The sequence below is a fragment of the Arvicola amphibius genome, chromosome 10 (assembly GCF_903992535.2).
Source record: "Arvicola amphibius chromosome 10, mArvAmp1.2, whole genome shotgun sequence".
Lineage (NCBI taxonomy): Eukaryota > Metazoa > Chordata > Mammalia > Rodentia > Cricetidae > Arvicola > Arvicola amphibius.
This window is the reverse complement of record NC_052056.1, coordinates 94,342,468-94,365,685: the sequence shown is the minus strand read 5'-3', so window position 1 is coordinate 94,365,685 and position 23,218 is coordinate 94,342,468. Positions and strand designations below refer to the sequence as shown.

Below are 23,218 nucleotides of genomic sequence, written 5' to 3'. Positions count from 1 at the left end.
CAGCCCGGTCATTTTCCATTACCGTAGACGCTATGTAAAATTAGGTATGGTCACCTTCCCGTGAAAACTTTGAAGTGAAATGCTGGCCAGCTTCTAGACTGGAGTGGCAGCTTCTTTATTCTAAGAAAAACTCACAGACTCAGCCTCGCCTGGTAGTGCTGTGCTTTCAGAATGGCCAAGGCAATCAGATCTGTCTCCGGAGTTATGTTTTTGTGCTGTGTTATGAAAGATTATAAGAAATGGGGGTGTGAGGCTAGACACAGAGGCTAATACTTCTAACCCCAGAATTCTGGAGGCAAACATAGCAAACATGGTTCTGGCAGGCCTTGCCCTTTGCCCCCATTCCCTCTGCCACGCTAAAACTCACTAGATTACATTTCTAAAGCTGCCCACCAAGGTCTAGTCCCTTATTTGGCCTCTTCTTTCTTCTGACTATCGAAGTATTACAGTCCAGCAACCAGAAGTCCCTTTTGGCTCACCTACTTAACACGCCCAGTTAAAATTAAAACACCCCATCCTAACACGAGTTTCCCTTTTTCCTTTATAAACCACCATTTGCCTATGGGCCACATCAGTCTCCTCTCTATCCAGAAACAGTCTTTTGTGGTTGCGGTGGACCCCAAATACCCCTCTCCCTTTCCTTTATTCCTTTCCCCCTTCTTCCTCTCTGCCTCCTGTCTTTGTTTCTTATTCCCTGCCCTCTGTCCCTCTGGGGCAAATATTATCTTCTTTGTGCTGAGAACTTGGTCTTGGGGTGTCCTGTACGGGTCTCTACAAAGGCAAGAGGATTTTCAGGAGTTCGAGGCCAACGTGAGCTACCTATAAACACTATCTCATAAGAAGGGGAAAAGAAAAAAAAAAAGATGCGAGGAGCAAAATCAAATAGCTCTCCAAGACAAAGCCCAGGGACAAGCAAAACCGGGAGGGAAGTGCTGAGAGCCACATGAAGACAGCGCGAAGCCTTAGGGGACCTGAGAGGTCGCCTGGGGCCGGGCCACTCATCACGAAAGGCCGCCTCTTCCCCTAGGGACGTGAGAGTCACGCAGCCTTGATTTGTTTTGAAACAGGAAATGAAATTACGATGCTATGGTCAAAATTAAGCCACACTGGCCTCGCACTCATGAATATTCAGCAAGCCGGCGAGGCTCGAGACACAGCTCCCTACCCCCCTGTAGAGAGAGTGCGCACGCGCCGCCGGAGAGCGTCCCGGGTCTGGGAGTGCGCAGGCGCAGCTGGCGCGCCCTTTTGTCGTCAGCAAGACGAGCGGGTGCCGGCGGCGCTTGCGAGTAAGTAGAAAGTTGCTATGGCGAGTCCTACAGCCACCGCTGTGAGACCGCCCAGGCCCAAGAAAGAGCCGCAGACGCTCGTCATCCCCAGGAATGCGGCGGAGGAGCAGAAGCTCAAGCTGGAGCGGCTCATGAAGAACCCGGTGAGTCGGAGTGGGCTCTGCGGCCCGGCCGAGGCCCAGCCCCCTCGCCCCTCCAGGCTCGGGAACGGTACCCTCTCCGTACCCCTGGAGAAGGCCTGGCAGGGGGAAGGCTGCCCCGTCGAGAGTGAGCTTCGTGGCTGTCCTTGTCCCACAGAGCAGCTGCATGAAGGGCGAGCTTAGATTTTCTTTTTGAGGTACTGTGGAATTGCGTTTATTCACGCTCCAACTGAATCGGCTCTGTAGCATAGGCAGTCCTCAAGTTTGGGGCCCCCCTGCCTTGAGGCCCCAGCTACTCCTGCACCGCTAGTCCAGGTTGCTTCACAGCCCTGTTTTAACTTCACTAAGAACAAAAGCGGCAGAAGCTGGGCATGATTGGGCGCACCTGTGCAATCCCAGCACTCTGGTGGCTGACACAGAAGATTGCTGCAAATTCTAGGCTAGCCTGGTCTACATAGTGAGTTTCAGGCTAGCTATATACTGAGATATATCTCAAAAAACAATTAAAAACCAAGAATCTATGACTTAGGAAAAGTGTCCAACCCCTCTAAATAGCACCCGTTATTGAAGAGGCATTGGCTAACAAATTTGGAACACGCCACTCTTTACCTTCCAACCCAACTTCAGAAAAACAGCTAACTGAGAAGGTCTCATATCTTCGCCAAGAAGAGGTTGGCTTTCCTCTCAGTGACTTAGATTCTCGACGTCTGTAGTGTGGGAGAGTTTTTGCCCATGTTAGACTCCATGGTTTACAGAATGAAGTAAGCTCAGGGCAGAAAATGAGCAGTCAACTCCAGGTTTGAGAAACATGCTCATCTGTGTTAGGTCCCAAGAGAGGTAACTTCCTCCGCAAGTGTATGCTTGCAAATGCGTTTCTGTTTAACTGTTGCAGGACAAAGCGGTTCCAATTCCAGAGAAGATGAACGAGTGGGCTCCTCGGCCTCCTCCAGAGTTTGTCCGCGATGTCATGGGTACTGTCTTTTGTCTGTGTGTGGGGGTGAGGGAGTAATTTTTAAGGAGAATATGGAACACTTTCGTTACTTGTCAGCTAGATCTTTGGTAGGAAATTGCTTTTGTCTTTACAGTGAAGGAGTGCTGTGTTTTATGGTTTGGCACTAGATAATGGTTGCCCAGTTATTCTTTGGTGTTTTTGTTTCTTGCGGTTAAACCATTTTATTCAAAGTTCTTAAAAAGTTGGTAAAGGCTGAAGGGGTCCACAAGATCAGACAAACTAGTCAAGGAAGATCTTCTAGGCTTCCTTTGTGCTAAAGGTGCTTGTTTATTTTTTGAGATAGAGTCTCACTGTGTAGCCCTGGCTGTGTTTGAACTCAGAAGCCTCATGCCTCCACCTCCTAAGGACTGGTAGGCATTACAGGCTTTCGTCAGTGTCCTAGAGTTTCTGTTGCTGTGATGAAATACCATGACCATAAGCAAGTTGGGGAGAAAAGGGTTTGTTTGGCCTACACTTCCACGTCGCTGTCCATCACTCAAGGAAGTCAGCACAGGGACTCAGGTAGGGTTGGAACCTGGAAGCATGTTGAAGGAACAACGGGGCTGCGTCCCGCTACCCGGCTAGCTTTACCCAAAATAATTACACGGAAACTGTATTCTTTTAAAACACTGCCTGGCCCATAGTTTCAGCCTCGTATTGGCTAATTCTCACATCTTCCTTTAACCCATATTTAGTAATCTGTGTAGCACCACGAGGTGTGGCTTACCAGGAGAGATCTTAACCTGCGTCCATCTCGGAGAGGAGAAGCATGGAGACTCCCTGTGGCGACTGCCTGAAGCATCTCCCCACTGCCTGCTACCCAGCATTCTGTTCTGTCTACTCCACCTACCTAATTTTCTGTTCTTTTAAAGGGCCAAGGCAGTTTTTTATTAATAAAAGTAACACATAGACACTCCTCCATCAGAAGCAGGAGCTGATGCAGAGGCCATGGAGGGGTGCTGCTTACTGGGTTCATCTACCAGTATGATTGCCCAGCTTGCTTTCTTAGAGAACCAAAGACCACCAGCCCAGAGATCACACTACCCACAACCAGATTTTATGGAGGCATTTTCTCAAGGTCCCCTCCTTTCAGATGGCTAGCTTGTGTCAAGTTGGCATAAAACTAGGCAGCACAATGATCAGCCCTCTTCTGGCCTCTCCGGGCACCCACATGCACACACAGGCACCTACTATACACAAACAGAAGGGCATAATGGAACCAGGGTGGAGAGAAGGCTTGGCTTCTTCTCAGGTTTGTTGCTGACTTGCAAGCGCTCCCTCCCTATTCCTTGGTTTACCTCAAGGCTCTTTGCGTAGGTCTGATAAATAAACAAGATGTGACTCCCCATCTCTCATTGACCTATTTGTCTTTCTTCTGTCCCTCATGCCATCATGCTTAAACCATAAGTCTATGATAAACTATTTCTGTATAGTTATTCATATGTTTTGTATCTCACTTCTTATCGGAAGCATTTTTCCGGCTGTTAGGGATCTGGCTGTCACTTGTGAAATCATGGAGGGACGCTGTCAGTCTTTCTGGATGGCCAGCTGTTGAGCCACAGTCTGCTTCTCCTCTTACTGTCATATAGAAGTTTTCTTTTGAACCGAGGGTTTGATGTGGAGCTTAAGTTGACCCTGAACTCTGGGTCCTCCTGCCTCCGGCTCTGAGTACTAGATTACAGACGTGTGCCACCACTGCTGTTTTAGAGTGGGACTTCCAGTGACCTCATACAAGTCGTTAATAATACCTACGATGTGCCACACCCTATCCTTGTTGGAATACAAGTAGAAAGTCCCAATACATATAGTACTTTCAGTTTGAGTTCTTGTCCTTAGGCTCAGGTTAAGTGCAGCTTATGTTGGTGAGTGGATTCTTCCTCTCCTCTTCTCCCTTCTTCCCCTTTTATGGTCCTGGAAATTAAACTCAGGACCTGTGCCTGCCAGGCAAATGCTCTGCTATGGTATTCTGTCCCTAGGCCTGGTTAACTGATTTTATCTACAACTCTGGACTGTTCTGGCTCTAGGTTCCAGTGCCGGGGCTGGCAGTGGAGAGTTCCACGTTTATAGGCACCTACGGCGGAGAGAGTACCAGCGGCAGGACTATATGGATGCCATGGCCGAGAAGGTCAGTGAGCTAAGGAATCCAGTGACTCTGGATCAGACTCGACAAGCTGTTCACACTAGGGGAGGGATGCGTAGGAGTCTTCCCTGTATATGAAAGGGCTCCAGAGTCCCCTTCCCGCCCACCACAGGACATTTGTTACCTAATGGAACAGCGGGTCAGGGCTCCCACACCCTTGTCCTCCTTCCTCTCTTTCCTCTCTGCTGGGCTGAGTGTCTCATATAGTTCATTGTGGTTTGTGTTCAATGTCGGGTTCTCAGAGGATTTTAGTTTTCTTGGTTCTTACATTTCCTCATGGTAGGTAATAAAGCCTGTGCAGCCCAGGGTAGGTCTGAGTGATGACATGTTTTGTTTTGTTTTGTTTTGTTTTTCAGCAAAAACTGGATGCAGAGTTTCAGAAGAGACTAGAAAAGAATAAGATTGCCGCAGAGGAGCAGACTGCAAAGCGCCGGAAAAAGCGGTGAGAGCTTTCTGATCATTGTGGTCTGCAGACAGGGGGCAGGAAAGTGGGTGCTGGCTAGGGAGCCAGGGCCTTGGAGGCCAAAGTTCACTAGCAGCTGGGGTCAGGGTGAGAGCATGTGAGGGTGTGTGATCCCAGCTGCTACTCAGGCCAGGGCAGGAGTTCAAGACCAGCCCGAGCCAAACACAGTCACGAAACAAAATCAAAAGGGTTGGTGATATGGTTCAGCAGGTACAGATGCTTGCTGCCAAGCCTAAAGATTAGGCCCTAGAACCTACATGATGGGTTTTTTGGTTTTTTTTTTTTTTTTTTTTTTTGAGACAGGGTTCTCTGCAGCTTTAGAGCCTATCCTGGAGCTAGCTCTTGTAGACCAGGCTGGTCTCGAACTCACAGAGATCCGCCTGCCTCTGCCTCCCGAGTGCTGGGATTAAAGGCGTGCACCACCACTGCCTGGCTTTACATGATGGTTCTTAAAAGTTATCCTCAAGCTGGGCATAGTGACTCACACCTTTAACCCCTGCACCCCAGTGGCGAGTCCGGTGGGTCTCTGAGTTTGAGAACAGACTGGTCCTCAGAGTAAGTGCCAGGACAGCCAGGGCTACACAGAGAGACCCTGTCTGAGGATGGGGGCCCGAAAAATATAAAGTTGTCTTCTGACTCCACGCATGTGCCAGTCACACACATCATTCACAACACCCCATGCAGATGTGTGACTAGACGGCGCCGTAAACTTACAGCTCCTGCTGCTCTTCCACAGGTCCGGAGTTCAGCTCCCACACCTGTGATGTTGGGTAGCTCACAACCACCTATGACTCTAACCCTACAGGATCTGATGCCCTCTTCTGGCCTCCAAAGACACTGCACTTAAGTGCATATACCCACACTCAGATACACATGATAAATGAATTATTATTGTTGTTGGCTTTTTTCAAGGCAGGGTTTCTCTGTGTAGCTCTGGCTGTCCTGGAACTCATTCTGTAGACCACATTGGCCTCGAACTTACAGAGATCCCCTGCCTCTGCCTCTCAAGTGCTGAGATTAAAGGTGTGCACCACCACCACCCAGTTGATAAAATGAATCTGTAAAAAAATAAACCCTCTCTCAGTGGTGGTAGTGCACACCTTTATTCCCAGTACTCAAGAGACAGAAACAGACAGATCTCTGAATTCAAGGGTAGCCTGGTCTACAGAATGAGCTCCAGGGACAGCCAGCAATACACAGAGAAATCTTTCGTCTCTAAAAACAAAAACAAAAGTAAGAAATAAAGATACAAAGAAAGAAAGAAACCCTCAAAACAGATAACAGAGAGTTGACTTGTGTAACCTCCAGGGGTTCTGGGCAGGCCAGCCCTGAGATAGCGGCGCTAAGAGGAACCACACATCCTTCATGGTCCTTCAGCCTGTTACAGATCTCCCAAAGATACTGTCAGAACTTTGGTGACTGGGTGGGTTTCCATGTCTCCCAACATTTCTGCATTTTGGTTTTGTTTGCCTTTTGAGATAGTCTTACTGTGTAGCTTAGGCTGACTTCAACACTGGTCCCCTGCCTCAGATTCCTTTCTACATTTGAACATTTTATTTTTGAGACTCTTTTAACCAAACTTCCCATGTGACTTTGGGGGAGTCTGCCAGGTTTTTTGTTTGTTTGTTTGTTTGTTTGTTTTTGAGACACTTTTACTATGTACCCCAGGCCAGCCTTGAACTCTTGGTTTTTCTGCTTGGCCCCACCAAAATTCTGGGACTACTGCTATAAGCCACCACACTCAGCCTACTCCTCAAGAGTTCGATCTCTACTTACTTCAGTGAGAACAGCTGACAGCGACAGGCTAGCAGAATCACGTTGTTTTAAAGGGCACGTGTGTCTGTGGGTTTGTGCATGTAAACATGAGTGCTCATGGGGCCGGAAGAGAAGCTGGAGTTGCGGGCAGTTGTGAGTTGCCTGACACGGATGCTGGAAGCTGAGCTCCGGTCCTAGCTGCCACGCGTCTCCATCTGTGACTGGGACATTTGCACTGCTATAGAGATAGCTTCAGCACAGGCTTTCCCAAACACCCACAAGGTAACCATGTGTGTCTTCCATGTGTAGCCAGAAGTTAAAAGAGAAGAAGTTAATGGCAAAGAAGATGAAGCGTGAGCAAAAGAACCAGAAGGAAGGTGAGCTGTGTCCACATTTCTCTCGGTGCCGGTCACCATCGCTGATGGCAGTGGCCGCTAAACTGAAAACTCGTGGTTAGCTGTGTGCATCATGTCAGAAAGCCACATGACTAAGCCAGGCATAGTGGTGCACGCCTTTAATCCCAGCACTCAGGAGCCAGAGGCAGGTGGATCTTTGTGAGTTCGAGGCCATCTTAGTGAATTCCAGGACAGCCAGGGCTCTGTAGAAAGACCCTGTCTTAAAAACCTAAAAGAAAGAAAGCCAGACTGACTTAAGCAAAAAGGAAAGCTCACAGTAGGATATTGGGGCAACTTACTGGATTCCTGGTTACCAGGGTCACCCCTCTGTCCCTGTCCTCACACTGCCTTGCTCCTCAGGTACCTCCAGCTGTCCACCAACTGTCTTCCAGTGGTTCCCCATCTTGCCTCATTATTTTTCCCCCCAGGAGGAAGGATTGAAGGGCTGTCTCAGCATTTGGAAGCCTTTGTTTTGTAGTTATGTGTACATACATATATACACACATCTGTGTTTGTACATGTGTGCACATGGAAGCCAGAGACCAATGTCAGGTTCCTCTTCAGTTGCTCTTCACCTGAATTGTTGTGACACAGTCTCACTAAAGCTGGAGTTCACTGATTTCGCTGGGCTGGCTGCCTGACAAGTCCCAAGGATCGTCCTTTCTCTGTCTCCCTAGAGCTGGGATTCCAACCACACACTGCCATGCCTACCCTTTCCATTGGTGCTGGGTCCAGACTTGGGTCCTCATGCTAGCAAGGCAGGCACCTGTACTGACTGACCCTTCGCCTAGTCTCCCATGTAGCCAAGGCTGATTCTGAACTGGGACTCCTGGTTCCCACCCTTCTACCATGTGAGTCCAGGGATCAAACTGAGGTCGTCCAACTTGACAGCAAGAACCTTCCCCACGGAGCCTTCTTACCAGCTCTCGCGCTTGCTCGCTCGCTCTCTCTCTCTCTCTCTCTCTCTCTCTCTCTCTCTCTCTCTCTCTCTCTCTCTCTCTCGGTTTGGGTTTATTATTCGTTATTTTGTTTTGCTTGAGGCAGCGTCTCATGTAGCCCAGGCTGGCCTTGCACTCTGACCCTCCTTACGTTTTGCCTCCCAAGTTCTGTGATTACACCTGTCCTGTTCTGTGCAGCTTGTGTTTTTAATTCCCTGCATTTCAAAGACTTTCAGCTGCTGTTCTAGGGATTCCTGTGCGGCTGCTTTCACGGTCTGCTTAGTATCTTAAACAAGACGTGGGAATGCCCCGCCGTAGGTGTTCCTTCACGCTTGCATGTTTTTTGTCAAACTGGGTAGGGAAAAAAACTCAACTTAACTTCTTCTGTTCATTTGGATAGTTCCTAATCGTCCACCCAGGTTGTCTTCCCCCGTGATGTCTCCATTTTGTGGTTGATCCTGTCTTGTGAATTTTGTCTCAGTGACGTGGTAATAGGGAAGCTGTAAAAGCTTTCATTAAATTCTGATTCATGTATTCCATTTCTTTGATGCAGTTTTACCATCCCATTCATTTTTAAAAATTTTTGTTTCGTTATTTTTTAGGCAGGGTCTCTCTGTAGCCCTGACTTTCCTGGAACTCATTATATAGACCAGGCTGGCTTTCAGCTCAGAGATCCAGCTGTGTGTTAGGATTAGAGAGTGTGCCAGTGCCACCATGCCTGACTGCCTTCCCGTTCATTTCAGGACTTGGCCACTCTTACATTCTGGAAAAAGTTTAAACCAGATGCTGTCTTGGTTTGCTTTCTACAGTTGTATAAACACCGTGAACAGTGGCAGCTCGGGTTTACTCCAGCGGGAGGAAGTCAGAGCTGATGCAGGGGTTGTGGAGGAGCCTTTCTTCCTGGCTTGCTCTTCGTGGTTGCTCAGCCTGCTTTCTTACAGAACCCAGGATTGCCTGCCCAGGGGTGACACTGCCCACAGTGGGGTCCACCCTTCCATATCAGTCGTTAATCAAGAAAATACCCCCCCCCAGACTTGACTATGGGCCAATTTAATTAAGGCATTTTCTCATTTGAAGTTCCCTCTTCCCAGATGACTCTGACTTGTGTAGATGACAAGAACACTGGTTTGCATGGCTGCTCACTCCAGTGCCTGGGCAGTCTGGGCCTTGGTCCCAGGTCTGCGTGGGTCTTTGTCTCTGGTCTGTCTGGGCCTTGTCTTTTGTTGATTTTCTTGTACCAGTTGAGCTTCCTGCCTCTTGAGAAGCCAAGTCATCTTCTCATGTATCCTGAGCTTTTCCAGTGACATCTCTGTAAACAGAAGTTTCTGTCCTGCCTGGTTCCGCAGCCGTTCAGCCCCAAATCATATTTCTCAAAGCTATGGTCTTGTTTATATCTCTAGTAGGTCAGTAACCTGGCTGTGTTCAGCAAACAGGTTCTGGCCCTCCGTTGCGTTGTGGTTCTTAGAGTCTTCGCTGTGTTCTCCAGGTATGGCCCAAGAGTGCCATCCAGTGGCCAATCTTGGTTAGTTTTTTTGAGTTCAGTGGCTAAGATAAAGGACCTTACTGTTAAAACTGCGCAGTCATGGTAAAGCATGCATACTGAGGTCTGTCCTTTTGGTAAAACTGTGCAGTGCCTGGGAGATACAAGTCTGACTGTTGTAGTTGTTGTGGTGGTGTGTTGTTGTTACTGCTGTTGCTGTATGTGCTAGTCAGGGTCTTACTTTGAACCTAGTGGGCCTGGACTGTATAGCACATGGCTACTTTGTTTTTATTTATTCTGGGGTGGGGGTGTGTGTGTGTGTGTGTGTGTGTGTGTGTGTGGTGTGTGTACTCAAAGGCTCCTCATGGTGGTCAGAAGGAGCTGGTTCTTGACTGTCAATCTTTCCCCGTACAGCATCAAGGCCAGTATGGACTACAGTGAGACCCTGATATACACAGACAGAAGGAGGGAAGCTCCACTGTGTGAGGTTCTCAGAGTACGCGTGTAGAGCTCAGCGATGGCTGCACGGGTTGGGAAGTTGTTAATGGGTTCTTTGTAGTGTGGACATGGTGTGGTGACGGCAGGACAGTAAAGAGAGCACTTAGGTAAGGCTTGGTGGCATACACCAGTAACCTGAGCACTCAGGAGACAGAGGTAAGGACAGCCTGGGCTACATAGTAAATTTTGGTCCAGCCAGAGGTAGTGAGACCTTGCCTCAGAAAAATAAGTAAATTAAAAGTAAAGCTCGGACTGGCTGTAATATCACATGTCTTTATTCCTAGCACTTGAGGGGCGGGATGGGATGGGGGGTGATGGGGGCATGGGGGGTGGTGAGCCAGCATGTCTCTGGCCAGCTAGAGCTACATAGGAAGACCTTGTCTGTAAAAAAAAGCCATGCTTGGACTCGGGTGCACCGAGGTGGTTAGTGTTTACCTGGCTTCCATCCCAGCACTGCACAAAAACTCTGCTTGGTTTTGGACATCTCTGACCCCACTAGATCTCTACCCCTCAGGAGGTAGAAGCAGGAGGCTCAGAAGTTCTAGGGCTTCCTCAGCTGGATTGAACAGGTGTTACCATTGGTATGGTGTGTGGCCCGCCCGTCAATATCAGGAGCATATCTGCTTGTGTGCACTTTGTGTTGAACAGCATAGAAGTGGTCTGGGGACGTCAGCAGTGGCCTCCCTGCCTTTCTCCTCACTTTGTCCGACTATTTCCTCACTTCTCATTTTGTGAAAGAGTGAGATTTTCTAGTTGCCTGTTTGAAATGAATAGAATTTGATGTAGTGTGCCAGCTGTGCCACAAGGTGGCCCCAGCACACCACGAGGCTCCTGTGGGTTGGCAGCAGGAAGGGCAGCTGCCTAAGGTTGCGGTCTGTGCTGTGCTCAGTCATCGCCCTGCGGTGTGGGGCTTGTGTCTGAGTGAGAGCAGCTGGTTGGCCGTGAGCCAGGTTGGATCCTTCTGAGACCCTGAGCTCTGCAGTGATGTGTCCTAACCAGGGTTTCCCTTCCCTCCCACACTGCCCTTGAAGAGAATCTGAAGTGACCTTAAGGCCCCTGTTACTGGACACAACTAGAGCTCTTTCCCAGCCTCGGTGCTGGCTACAGCTGGGTGGTGGGGGCAGGGGGAGTTTCTCTTTGTCTGGAGGGCTCATCCACTGCCCAGTACATCAGAAGCAGCTGCTTCCTCCTGATCATTGCATTAAAAGTATCTCCTGGCACTGCCCTAATCAGCAGGGCACAGCATTCCCTTTGAGTTAGAGATACTCACTAGAGGCACTGCCTCCAGATGGCACCTGGTGTGTGCGTTGGAGCAGCCTACAGAGCCGCAGACTCGGGTGTGGTGGACTGGGAAGCTGCCTGGTTCTCTGTGCCCTTTGATCATGAAGCATTGTATTTCCTGCTTGGGAACTGAGGGTGCATTGAAAAGGACAAAGTGGAAAATGACAGTGACTGTGACCCCTACTAAAAACAATAGCGTACGTTAGTGGTTTTTCATACTTGTGCCCTGTTCATGTTAACGCCAGGCTGTTCTAATGTTACCACAGGACTTTGTGTCATAGGCAGCTTCCCTTGGCCTTGCAGTTCCATAGTCCTAGGGTTGGGGGTGGAGGTTTTTGTTTTTGTTTTTCCCTCTCCTTATCCTGTCTAATCCATCTGGGGGAAAGAAACCCAAACCCTGTCATCTTCAGTTTCACCCAGTGGTATGTCTATAAGCGGAATAAAATCTCCGAATAGAGCTGGACTGTGTTGATGCACACCTTTAATCCCAGCACTCAGGGGCAGAGGTAGGTAGATCTTGAGTTTGAGGCCAGCCGGGTCTACAGAGTGAGTTCCAGGACAGCCAGAACTTTGTTTTGTAGAACTACCAGCTCCCCAGTATATGCAGAGACTTAATAGTAACTATGAAAGCTTGACCTTAGCTTGGGCTTTTTTCCCATCTAGCTCTTATAACTTAAATTAAGCTGTCTCTGTTAATCTACATTCTGCCACGTGGCTTAATTATCTCTGCTCTGTACTGTATATGTGTCCAACTTCTTCAGTCTCCTGGCATCCCCACCTCTCTTCTTCCCAGGCCCCCCCCACCCCCAACACCAGAAATCCAGCTTAACTCTCCTGCCTAGCTATTGGCCATTCAGCTCTTTATTACACCAATCACAGTGACAGCTTCACACAGTGTAAACAAATATTCCGCATCAGGTGCTGGGCACTGACAGACCATTTGGAAGAGTAGTAAATGCTCTTTGCTGCTGAATCATCTCTCTGGTCCCTCCAGCCTTCTTTCTTTTCTGTTTTGTTTTTTGAAACAGGGATTGTCTTTGTAGACCTGGCTGTCCTGAAACTCACTCGATAGACCTCTGCCTCCCGAGTGCTGGGATTAAAGGCATGCACCACCACCACCACCACCCAGCTTTTCAGCTTTCTCTAAATATTCTTTGTTTTATGTGTTGCTAGGCTTGAACCCAGGGACTTGTGCATACCAATCAAGTACTCTACTCTGAGCTGCCCCTACAGCCCCTGGAATGGTTTTAGATTCACTGAAAGTTATAGAATCCTCGTGTACCCAGTCTCCCCATTTAACACCCTGGTCTACCTACTGTCGGTCGCTAGCTTTCCTCCTTTCTCAGGGTCCTCGCCTTTTATTCCCTCCCGTCTTCCCGTTGAGAATTCAGCACAGAGCCCCACAGCGTGTTGGGCTCCATTGACTGAGAGTTTCTCAGACTTTACTTGGCTTGGCATCTGTATGACACCTCTCCCACTGGGATTTGACTGGTGTTCTTTATGTGATTGGACCGGAGCTGCTAGACGGTGTCCAGGCTGGACGGTATCCACTGCCATCCTGCTCCTGCGCGTCCAGGCTGGACGGTGTGGACGACTGACATGGCTCACTGCTGCTTTTCAGTGTGTGGCCGTGGTTGTTGGGGTTTTGTTTGTTTTTGTGGTGCTGGGGATGGGAGTCATGGCCTCTTATGCTAGGCAAGCCCTGCACTGAAGCCACATCCTAGCTTACAGCTGTTAATGTTGCTGTTGGCCACACCACAGAGGTAGTGTTTATCAGATTTTCCCACTATAAATTTGCTGCTCTTCCCCTGAATAATTTACTTTTTGGAAGGAAATTGCCACGTGCAGCCCATATCTAAGGCCTGAGGTCCAGTCAGCCCCTCCAGTCTGGAGGCAGAGATCTGCAGACATCACTTAGGAGACGGGCTCTGTTCACAGAGGTGTGTGTCTGTGGGGACACACCTGTGTGTGGTCCAGTCTTTCTGTAACTTGTTGCTGGGACCGTCTGTTGTCCTGGTGATGAGGTCCCATCATCACGGGCCTCCCTATCACATGTTTTCAGCACTTCCCTGCTTTCTGGTACTGTAAAAGTACTCCAGGCTCATCTGGAGGATTTCCTGCTCTCAACCCTCGGGCGTTGCTCCAAGACATCTGCTTTCTTTTGTTGGCTTAGTGTTAGAAAGCAAGATCATGGGGGTGGGTGGAAGGAGTCATTCATCTTTGCCTGGCAGACAAAGCAGTGGAGGGCAGTTCTCTGCAAGTGTCCTAGACTGTGCCCATCAGTGCCTGTGACGCTGCTAAGTGATGCTGTCTGGTGGGCCCTCTGTCACACCATATAGTCCGTCAGTTGATAGAGATCGCTGTGCAGCATGGGGGGTGGGGGGTCCTGAGCAATGCCCGAACACAACCATATGTCCACCGTAAGTTAATCATGCGCTCCGGCATGCCCAGCTTTTCTCCATCATCAGCGGTCACTCCAGCTTTGTCCACCTTACTGTGTCTGTCATCACCCTTGTTCACTTCCGCACATGTGGAGAGTTACTGCTTCCCTGTGGGTTGCAGCTACTTACGCCAGAGCACAGGGGCCCTGTGCCTGTAGCTGTAGACTCCACTTGTTTCCAGCGGTGCTGCTCAGCACCACCCCACCCTTCACAGAGATGCATTTGTAAGTCAGTTGGACTCTGCATTCCATCCTAACCCCTGACCTGAGTGACTTTAAGGATGTATTTTTTTAATTTACATATATCTGCAGTTATGTATATGCAAGTATGTATAGCTCCCATAAAGGCCAGGGGAAACCATCAGATATACTGATTTGGAGTTAATTTTTTTTCTTAGAGTTTTCAATTTTATGTGTGTTTTGCCTGTGTTTATATATGTGTATCACATGTGTGCCTGGTGCTTGCAGAGGTCTAAAGAGTGTGTCAGGTCCCCTGGAACTAGAGTCACTGGTGATTCTGAGCCACCATGTGAGTGCTGGAAACCCAACCTCCGTTCTCTGCCACAGCATCCAGTGCTTTAAACACTACCCTCTCTCCAGCCCCAGTGCATGTATTTTGTCCAGTGCGTAGTATTGTGCGTCTGCCAGAAAATATACAAAGTAGTTTCGCTGCCTGAAAAGTCCCTGGTGAGTCAGCTGGGGCCTCTGTGCTGAGGACCTCCCCCGCCTCTTTGCAGCCAGCTCCCGTCCACTTCCCTGCTCTTGGGACAGGAGGGGAGTTGGGGACAAGATGTCTCTGTGCTTAGCTGTGCCACAGTGCTAAAGCAGTATTAGAATATGCCATAGGGCAACAGGAGAGGGGTCCCTGGGCAGTGTTTGAGGAGAGCCAGGAGGCTGGCGTGGCTGTTGTGGGCACAGCCCCTTGTTTCAGTGGGCTTTTGTTTGTATTGGTTTTGAGGATCCTCTTGCTATCTTCATTGAGAACCGAGGCTCAGGCAGGGGAGTTTGGTAGCCCAGTGGGAGATGTGAAACACCTGGGTATCTTTCAGGGTACCCTATTTTGGTGGTGATGTAGACAGTGGGGGCCATATACTCAGCAGGCCTGACTTGGGGGTGTCAGGTTCTACTGTGTACAGCCAGATCTTTTTGGTGAGGCTGAGGTTCTGCTCTCAGAGCAATGCCGATTGCTTCTGTGGTAGACCTTCCAAACAGTGGCCACCTCTGACTCCTGGCTGTTTCTGCCTGGGAACAAGTATTCCCTCAGCTGCTCTCCTCCTCTTTTTGAGACAGGGTTTGCTACCCAGGCTAACCTCAGACTCACTTTGTAGCTGAGGATGTCCTTGAACTTTTTCTCATCTGCCTCCGTGTTTGAAGTGCTGGATTAGAAGTGCAGCTTCTGTGCCGAGACGTTCCCTTATTAACCCCGCATCCATCAGATCTGTCTGCTTATGGTTTCAATGTTGTGTTGGTACAGAACCCAATCAGTGCCAAGAACAGCGTGCCAGCAGCTCTGAGGAGGCATCTGGGACAGAGGAGGAGGAAGAAGAGCCCAGCGTCATCATGGGGCGATGAGGATGTGAGCCCAGCTCATTCTCTGACCGGCCTCAGAAAAGAAAGAGGTTGTGGCCCATCTGCCAGACTGGCTGTGTTGGGAGAAGGCAGGAGCCTCCTGCACCGCTGCTTGCCTGGGGAGCAGAGGGACCATCCCCTAGACGTTGAAGATTGCCTGCTGCGTCCCGCCCTGCTCTTGCTGAAGGGGAGTGCCTCACCTTCCCCCTGGTGCCTGTTTCTTTCTGCTTGAACAGTGATGAACTCTGGGATGGTTTCTGTGAAGGGAATATTTATTTAGTAAAGAGCAGAAAACCTATAGGTTTTGTCCACGTGTTCGAGATATTAATTACCAGCCTCAGAAACTGAAGTGACACAGAGACTGGACCTTGGGATTTGGCGGGTCCTCTTTTGCAGGTTCCCTTCCATACCCACCCTTTGGGTGCCCAGCCCTGTCCCTAATGGAACAGCAGACTTCAGCACTGAAGAACTGTGTCCGCCCAGCAGCTTCCAGAACGAGTATGAGCTGACCAGGGCCCTCAGTAGGAGGCTGGGCAGGAGGAGAGAGGCTCCAGGAAGACGACAGGTGATGAAGGAAAGCAGGGGTGATCAGAGACATGGAGACGGGACAGGTACTGGCCAAAGCCTTCCTCCCACCCTTAAATCAGGAGATCTAAACCCAGAGGGACTGGAGGGGGAGCTCTTCGAGATGGAAAACCCTCCTGTCAGTCCTCTCACTGTGTCCTTGAGTGGCTGTGGTCCAGACCTGCTGTGTGACCAACACCGTGCCAGGGAGGAGGGAGGTGACCCAGGACCGCCTTGGTCCTCAGCCATTATCAGGCCAGTGGGGTGACGGGCAGTTTCTAGGAGAGCGGGGCTCTGTCTGGAGTGCCTCCAGTTCCCCAGTGTGCCACGTGCTTTCTGTGGATGTTAGCATGTTGAGTGAAAGGGAAACTAAGAATGTCTTCTACTTTGGATTTTTGTTGCTGTTCTTTGATAGCTCATACATGTTTGTGATGTACTTTGATCATGTTTACTCCATTCTCTTAGCCTACCCCCACAGGGTCCTTTTCCCCAGCAGACGCGACTCCCCTCCTGCTTTCGTGTCTTGTTTTTGGCATGGCATGCTTTAGGTCGCCTGAATGAGCGAATGAGCTTGGGTGGTCAGTTATTTACCAAAACATGGGAACCTTCCCAGTGGCTGTGCCACTGAAGGAAATGGCTCCCTTTTCCCTTCTTTTACTGCGGTGGCACAGATTCCCTGTGCCCTCTCTGGCCATGTGACGGCTAGCCCGTCCCTCCAGCACGTTGAGTCATGGGCGATCTTCAGGTGTGTCAGGACCAGCCTTGTGGGTTTGTGATTTGCTGTTAATTCTCCCTTTGCCCATCTGTGTCAGGCTCTTGCTTTGAATCTGCAGCCTAGACCACATGGGCTTTTGCTGCTGAGGAGTAGGGCTGGGCCTAAAAGTCTTCCCATCTGCTGCCTCAGAGCCGGGGACAAGTCCCTTCCTGCCTCTGCCGTTTTACCTGGCCTCGAGCTACACTCAGCACCTGTGTCCGGCAGCTTGGGATGACTAAACAAAAGAACTCCAGGCTGTCTGCCGATGGGAGGAGGAAGCGTCTGCGGAGACCTTTCTGGCTTATCTTAACTGGGTTATCAGTTCTCTAGGTTAGCTGACTCTCTGTCTATCTTCAGACTGTTATTTGTTTGGGGAAATGGCATCACTGAGGCGGGTGGCGTCACTGAGGCGGGTGGCTGATACTGTCAGCTGCCCCCAAAGCCACAGAGAGGAGGATTGTGCCGTCATGTGCTTGTTGAGGGCTCACGGATAGAGAGAAGCCTGGCAGCGAACTCCAGGCTGTATATAACATAGCTGTCTCAGAAAGCCTGGTGAGTGTGGCCATCTCACCCCAAACACACCTATCCCTTCTGCTCTGGGAAGCTAAGCCCTCTTGTCCTGGTCTCCTCTGGAGGAGCAAACCTTGTCTCTGAAGATCCTGATTTACCTATACTCTGGTGACAGGTGTGCTGAGCACTCTGTGACAGCCTAGTCATTTAAAATAGAATGTTCTTTACCCTCCTTCCATTAGATTTCTCATGGAACTTCCCAAATACGGTTTCTCTTGTTGCAGATGGTGGAGCTGGGGTTGAGCCAGCCGGTATGACTGGGACCGTTGTTGATGTGCAGCCCTGGGGAGAGTTGTCTGGTAGTGCCACTTTAGAAGGGGAGGGTGCCTGGTACTGCCGGGGCTGAGGATGTACAGCCCTCCTTTGCATGAGTGACGGCGTGTGGTTCATGACCCTGTGCACACTCCAGAGACCAGAGAGCAGCACTGTCACATTACCCTGTTCCCTGAGGCAGGGTCTCTAAGCCTGGAATGAGGCTGGTAGCTGACAGGCCCCAGCAATCCTCTTCTCTGACCTCCACAGCGCTAGGGTTACAGCTTTTTAGTGGGTGTGGGAATTTGAACTCAGGTCCTCAGGCTTGCACTCTTACTCATTGAGCCATCTCCTCAGCCCTCATAAAACAGAATTGAGTAGGGCTGAAGAGAGGGCTCAGCACTTAATGTTAACAGCACTCACTGCTCTTGCAGAGGACCTGCCTTTGGTTCCCTGCACCCAGACAGTAGCTCACACAGTTCCTGAGGATCTGGCAGCGTCTTCTGACATGCATGTGATACACATACATACATACATAAAACAGATTTGAGTGGAGCCGACGCTCATTATTCATGAATCCCTTTTGTGAATTGCCTGTTCATTAAAATCTGTAACACACAAATCCATTCTTTTTTTAAAAATATTTATTTATTTATTATGTATACAATATTCTGTCTGTGTGTATGCCTGCAGGCCAGAAGAGGGCACTAGATCCCCATTACAGAAGGTTGTGAGCCACCATGTGGTTGCTGGGAATCGAACTCAGGACCTTTGGAAGAGCAGGCAATGCTCTTAACCTCTGAGCCATCTCTCCAGCCCCACATATCCATTCTTGCAGTGCTTTTACATTCATTTGCAAACCAGTGTCAAAAAGTCCTAGTGGCCTGTCAATGTGTTCCCAGATGAGGCTGAAGGACTCAGCCCCATTCCTTCTTTCAGCTCGTGTAGTCGGTCTGTCTAGTGGCCAGTGTTCTGTGCCTTTTGGTTCTCTTGGTGAGACTGCAGTTTAAAAGATCTCCCCAGGTGTTGTATTAGGGTGCTGTGTAGTGTTCTAAGAGCCAGTGTCCTGGATTTCATCTGGAATAGTATGTGTCAACTTGAAGATTGAAGGAGGAGCTGAATTGGGGAATTGCCTCCATCAGATTGGGGCATTTTCTTGACTGAGGATTGACGTGGAAGGGCCTAGTCCACTGTGGGCAACTCTGGGCGATGCCATCCCTGGGCAAGTGGGGCTGTATAAGAAGAGACGCTGAATGAGCAGTAAGCAGTATCCCTCCTTGGTCTCTGTTTCACTTCCTGCCTCAGTTTCCCTTGATGGACTGTGTGTGAGCTGTGAGCCAAATAAACCGATTCTTCCCCAGGTTGCTTTTGGTCAGGGCTTTAGCACAGCAGCAGAGAAGCAAACAAGGACACGCCTTCCCCTCGCCCATGTCTGTGTCCTCTGGCATCTTTTTTGCCAGGTTGCCCTCAGCGACCTTGTCCACAGTCCTGTACACTCAGCATTCCTGACAATGCCTGCTTGCTTCCTGTATTGTCTTCCTTGCTCAAGCCCCAGAGAGTTGGGTGACCCTACTGTCCTCTGTCCACACCAAGCCCCAAGAGAGCCTGCCTTGCCTTGAGTGTCAAGTAAACTGGTACATTCTGAGTCTGGGGTCTCATCCCCACTAAGAGCCCCACACACGTGTGTTCGGTGATCACTTAATGGTGTCCCAGGAGTGTGTGACATATGTAAATCCTAGTGTAAAAGAAAAGGAATCTCGGCTTCGGCATGTTCTCCTCTTCTTCCCATGGAGGGAAGCTGCACCACCATGCACATACTAGCTTGGGGAGCAGGGTCACCTGGTCCCTAACCTATGCCTCATGTCCCCACCCACACCTCTAGCATCTCCAGCCTGATAGGGCTGACATGGCCTCTGACCACCTGCCAGTCCTCCCATCAGAAAGAGCGGTGTCACATACTCAGTCCCCAGTGGCTTCCCTCCAGTCTAAACCCTTAGCTTTTCAGGAACCAGGACTGTGATCCCTACTGCTAGCAGGAAGGTCGGCGTGTGATGGTAACTGGGAAACAAGGAAATCACGGTGACTGAAAGCCAGAGGGGATTTCTTCACGAATGTGTCGGGATGCCTGTCTGTCTGCAGGAAGCTGCCCGACAGTTGAAACGCGCGTGCAGCGAAGATGGAACTTGAGGATCCGTTGAGATGACTCAGTGGGAAAAGGTGCCTGCTGCCAGACCCCTGGATGCACACAGAGGAAGGTGACAACTAGCCTCTGCAAGCTTGGAGTCCCAGCTCTTGAGAGGTGGAGGCAGGGAAATCAGGAGTTCCAAGTTAGGGCCAGCATGGGCTACACGAGACCTTGTCTTAGAAAAAAGCTAATAAATATATAGGCTCCCCAGTGATAGCCTCAAATTTTTGATTCATTACCGTTCTAATCATAAGGGCAGGGGAAATGAAGGAGGGTCCAGTAATCAGGAGAATTGGGCTGGCCAGAGAGGGCATTTGAGCAGGAGTCTTGGGTGATTTCTTCCCACCTTGAGAAACGCTGAATTTTAACAAGTATCTTTTTTTCTTTCTTTATAAGAGTTGCAGTGAAGAGATACCATGGCCACAGCAACTCTTATAAAGAAAACATTTCATGGGGACTGGCTTAGAGTTCAGAGGTTTAGCCCAGTATTGTCATGGCAGGAAGCATGGTGGTGTGCAGACAGACATGGTGTTGAAGAGGTAGCTTTGAGTTCTGTATCTGCATCAGCAAGAAGAGACAGTGAGCCTGACTAGGCCTGACTTGAGTTTCTGAAACCTCAAAGCCCAACCCCTAGTGACACACTTCCTCCAGCAAGGCCACACCTCACCTAATAGTGCCAATCCCTGTGAGCCTGTGGAGGCCATTTCCATTCAGACCACCAGACTGGCCTAGAACTCACTATGTAGACCAGGTTAGCCTCAAACTCAGAAATCCACTGCCTCTGCCTCCCAAATGCTGGGATTAAAGACATGTTCCACCTACCCTGCAAAAAGCCATGAGTATTTTGAATTTTCCTGTTTACAGCCTTAATCTTTTAGAGATATTGTCAAATTGATTTAAAGGAGTATTTTAATTTTATTTCTGATACTATGATTTTTTTAAAAGCCCAATTAAAAAATCAACTTAGGCATGGAAGTGTTTATTTCGCTTACAATTCCATGTTACAGTCCACCATTGTGGGGAAGTCAAGGCAGGAACTGCAGAGAGCTATCCCTTCACATGTGCAGTCAAGAGTGAGAGAAATGAATGCCTGCCTCTCACTTATGCTGAACTCAGTTTCTCCACTCTTAACAGTTCGGTAGCCCCTTGCCTAGGGAATGACCCGCTCATAGTGGCCTGGGGCTTCCCACGTCAGTTAACTTAAGAGTTGGGCTAGAGAGATGGCTCAGCAGCTAAGAGCAGTGGCTTCTCTTTCCGAGGACCTGAGTTCTGTTTTCCAGCACCTACATGTTGGCTCACAGCTGTCTGTGACTGTAGTTGCAGGGAATCCTATGCCGCCTTCTGGTGTCTGAAGTATGGCATGCACATGGCACACAGACATGCATACATTCAGGCAAGCATAACACATGGTTTGAGTAAGAATGGCCCCCCATAGGCTCATATATTCAAATATTCGGTTCCTAGCTAATGGGCTGTTCAGGAAGGATTAAGAGGTGTGGCCTTGTTGGAGTTGTGTCCCTGGGGTGGGCTCTGAGGTTTCAAAGCCCTCACTATTCCCAGGGTCTGCTCTCTGCTTCCATCTTGTGGGTAAGACGTAGCTCTCGGCTACTGCTCCAGCACCATGCCTGCCTGTCTGCCACCATGTTTCTTGCCATGATGGCCTTGTACTAACCCTCTGAAACTAAGAAAACCCCCAATTAATTGCATTTTTATAAGTTGTCTTGGATGCCTTTAACCCTAGCACTTTGGAGGCAGAGGGAGGCAGATCTCTGAGTTAGAGGCCAGCCTGGTCTACAGAGTGAGCTCCAGGACAGCCAGAGCTATACAGAGAAACCCTGTCTCAAAACCAAATAAATTGCCTTGGCCTGGGCAGTAGTAGTGCACGCCTTTAATCCCAACACTCGGGAGACAGTGGCAGGCGGATCTCTGTGAGTTTGAGGCCAGCCTGGTCTACAGAAGGAGTTCCAGGATAGCCAGGGCTAAAGAAAAAAAATGTTTCTCAAATATATGCCCACAAGCCAACCCAAAGTAGATAGTCCCTCATTGAGACTTCCCTGGTGATTCTAATTTTTTAAGTGCTTTTTTTTTTTTTTTAAATGTATGTGTATCTTTCACCTACATGTATGTACATGCACATCCTCCGGTACCCGTGGAGCCAGAAGAGGGCATTGGGTCCCCTGGATCTGTGAGCCACCATGTGGGTGTTGGGAACAGAGTTCACATCCTCTGGAAGAACAGCAAATGGTCTTAGTCGCTGAGCCATCTCTCCAGCCCTAACAGGAAGAATGACACTTCTGGGACTTGGAGATCCAAGCCTGGCTGTGCAGGACCAGGGCCTTGGCTGCTTCCCAAGGCAGCACAGAAGGAGGTTATGTAGAAACTGCTTTCCCTCCTGGCCCAAGAACCAAGCAGACTCTTTCTTTTTCCCCTTTGGAACTTAATTTCTGTTTATACTCTGGCGTCCTCCACTAAAGTGAGCTGTAATTACCATATATTAGCATGTATTTCCATAAAGAGAGCACTCTTAGAAACCAACCTGGAGGGAGTCCAGAGAGGCCCTTTTCAGCTTCCTCGTTCCATAGAATATAGTAAATGTTTACTGAAAGCCAAGCAAGTGTTCAACCCGGAATTCCAGAGCCAGTGAGAGGCTGGTATGGTGGAGACCAGATGCTGGGGGCTTTGAGGGCCTCTCAAGGGGGTCTCTCACCATGGAGTGTGGACTGGAAGGAGGTTAGGAGAAGGCCCTGGCAGTGATGCCCCCAGAGGGGTCAGCATCCTGACTTAGGGGCAGGAGAATTGGGGGAGTCCAGGGACAGAGGCACACTGAGGTGGCTGGGGAGGACAAGACTCCAGAATGATATAAAGTGGGTCCCACAGGGACTGGAGAGATGGCTCAGTGGCTATGAGCAATTGCTGCCCTTGTAGAGGATGGAGTTTCAGTCCTAGCACCACATCAGGCAGCTCACAACCAGCCACCCTAACTCCGGCTCCAGGGATCCAACTTCCTCTTCAGGCACCCTCACACATGCACATGAGAGAGGGAGAGAGCGCACACAAAATTAAAAATAAATCCAAGGCTGGAGAGATGGCTCAGTGGTTAAGAGCACTGACTGTTCTTCCAGAAGTCCTGAGTTCAATTCCCAGCAACCACCCAGTGACTCACAGCCATCTATAATGGGATTTGATGCCCTCTTCTGACATACAGGTTTACATGCAGATAGAGCACCATATACATAAAATTTTTAAAAATTTAAAGCTGGACGGTGGTGGCACACGCCTTTAATCCCAGCACTTGGGAGGCAGAGGCAGGCGGATCTCTGTGACAGAGTGAGTTCAGTACAGCCAGGACTGTTACACAAAGAAACCTTGTCTTTAAAAAAAAATAGGTGAGAACAATAACGGATCTTATGGGTGATTTATTTGGTAGAATGCTTGCCTACTTGAAGCCCCGGGGTTCCACCAGTGGTGGCAGGGCACACCTATGCGCCTGACCCTTGAGAAGTAGAAGGGCAGAAGG

The 23,218-nt window shown here is 49.5% G+C and overlaps 1 protein-coding gene across 1 annotated transcript; it reads left to right on the top strand.

Annotated features, from left to right (window-relative positions):
* Positions 1–1,245: 1,245 nt before the first annotated feature.
* On the top strand, positions 1,246–15,674 carry Prkrip1 (PRKR interacting protein 1). The gene is made up of 6 exons (XM_038345565.1): positions 1,246–1,429; positions 2,319–2,397; positions 4,442–4,542; positions 4,914–4,999; positions 7,085–7,152; positions 15,282–15,674. The coding sequence occupies exons 1-6, from the start codon at positions 1,304–1,306 to the stop codon at positions 15,377–15,379; spliced, it is 558 nt and encodes a 185-aa protein (XP_038201493.1). The 5' UTR covers positions 1,246–1,303; the 3' UTR covers positions 15,380–15,674.
* The last annotated feature ends 7,544 nt before the right edge of the window (positions 15,675–23,218 follow it).

Excerpts from the sequence above, each read along its gene's own strand:
- Prkrip1 (XM_038345565.1), top strand. The coding sequence starts at position 1,304 with ATGGCGAGTCCTACAGCCACCGCTGTGAGACCGCCCAGGCCCAAGAAA. Across the intron at positions 1,430-2,318 it reads AGCGGCTCATGAAGAACCCG|GACAAAGCGGTTCCAATTCC; the intron begins GTGAGTCGGAGT and ends TAACTGTTGCAG. Across the intron at positions 2,398-4,441 it reads GTTTGTCCGCGATGTCATGG|GTTCCAGTGCCGGGGCTGGC; the intron begins GTACTGTCTTTT and ends TTCTGGCTCTAG.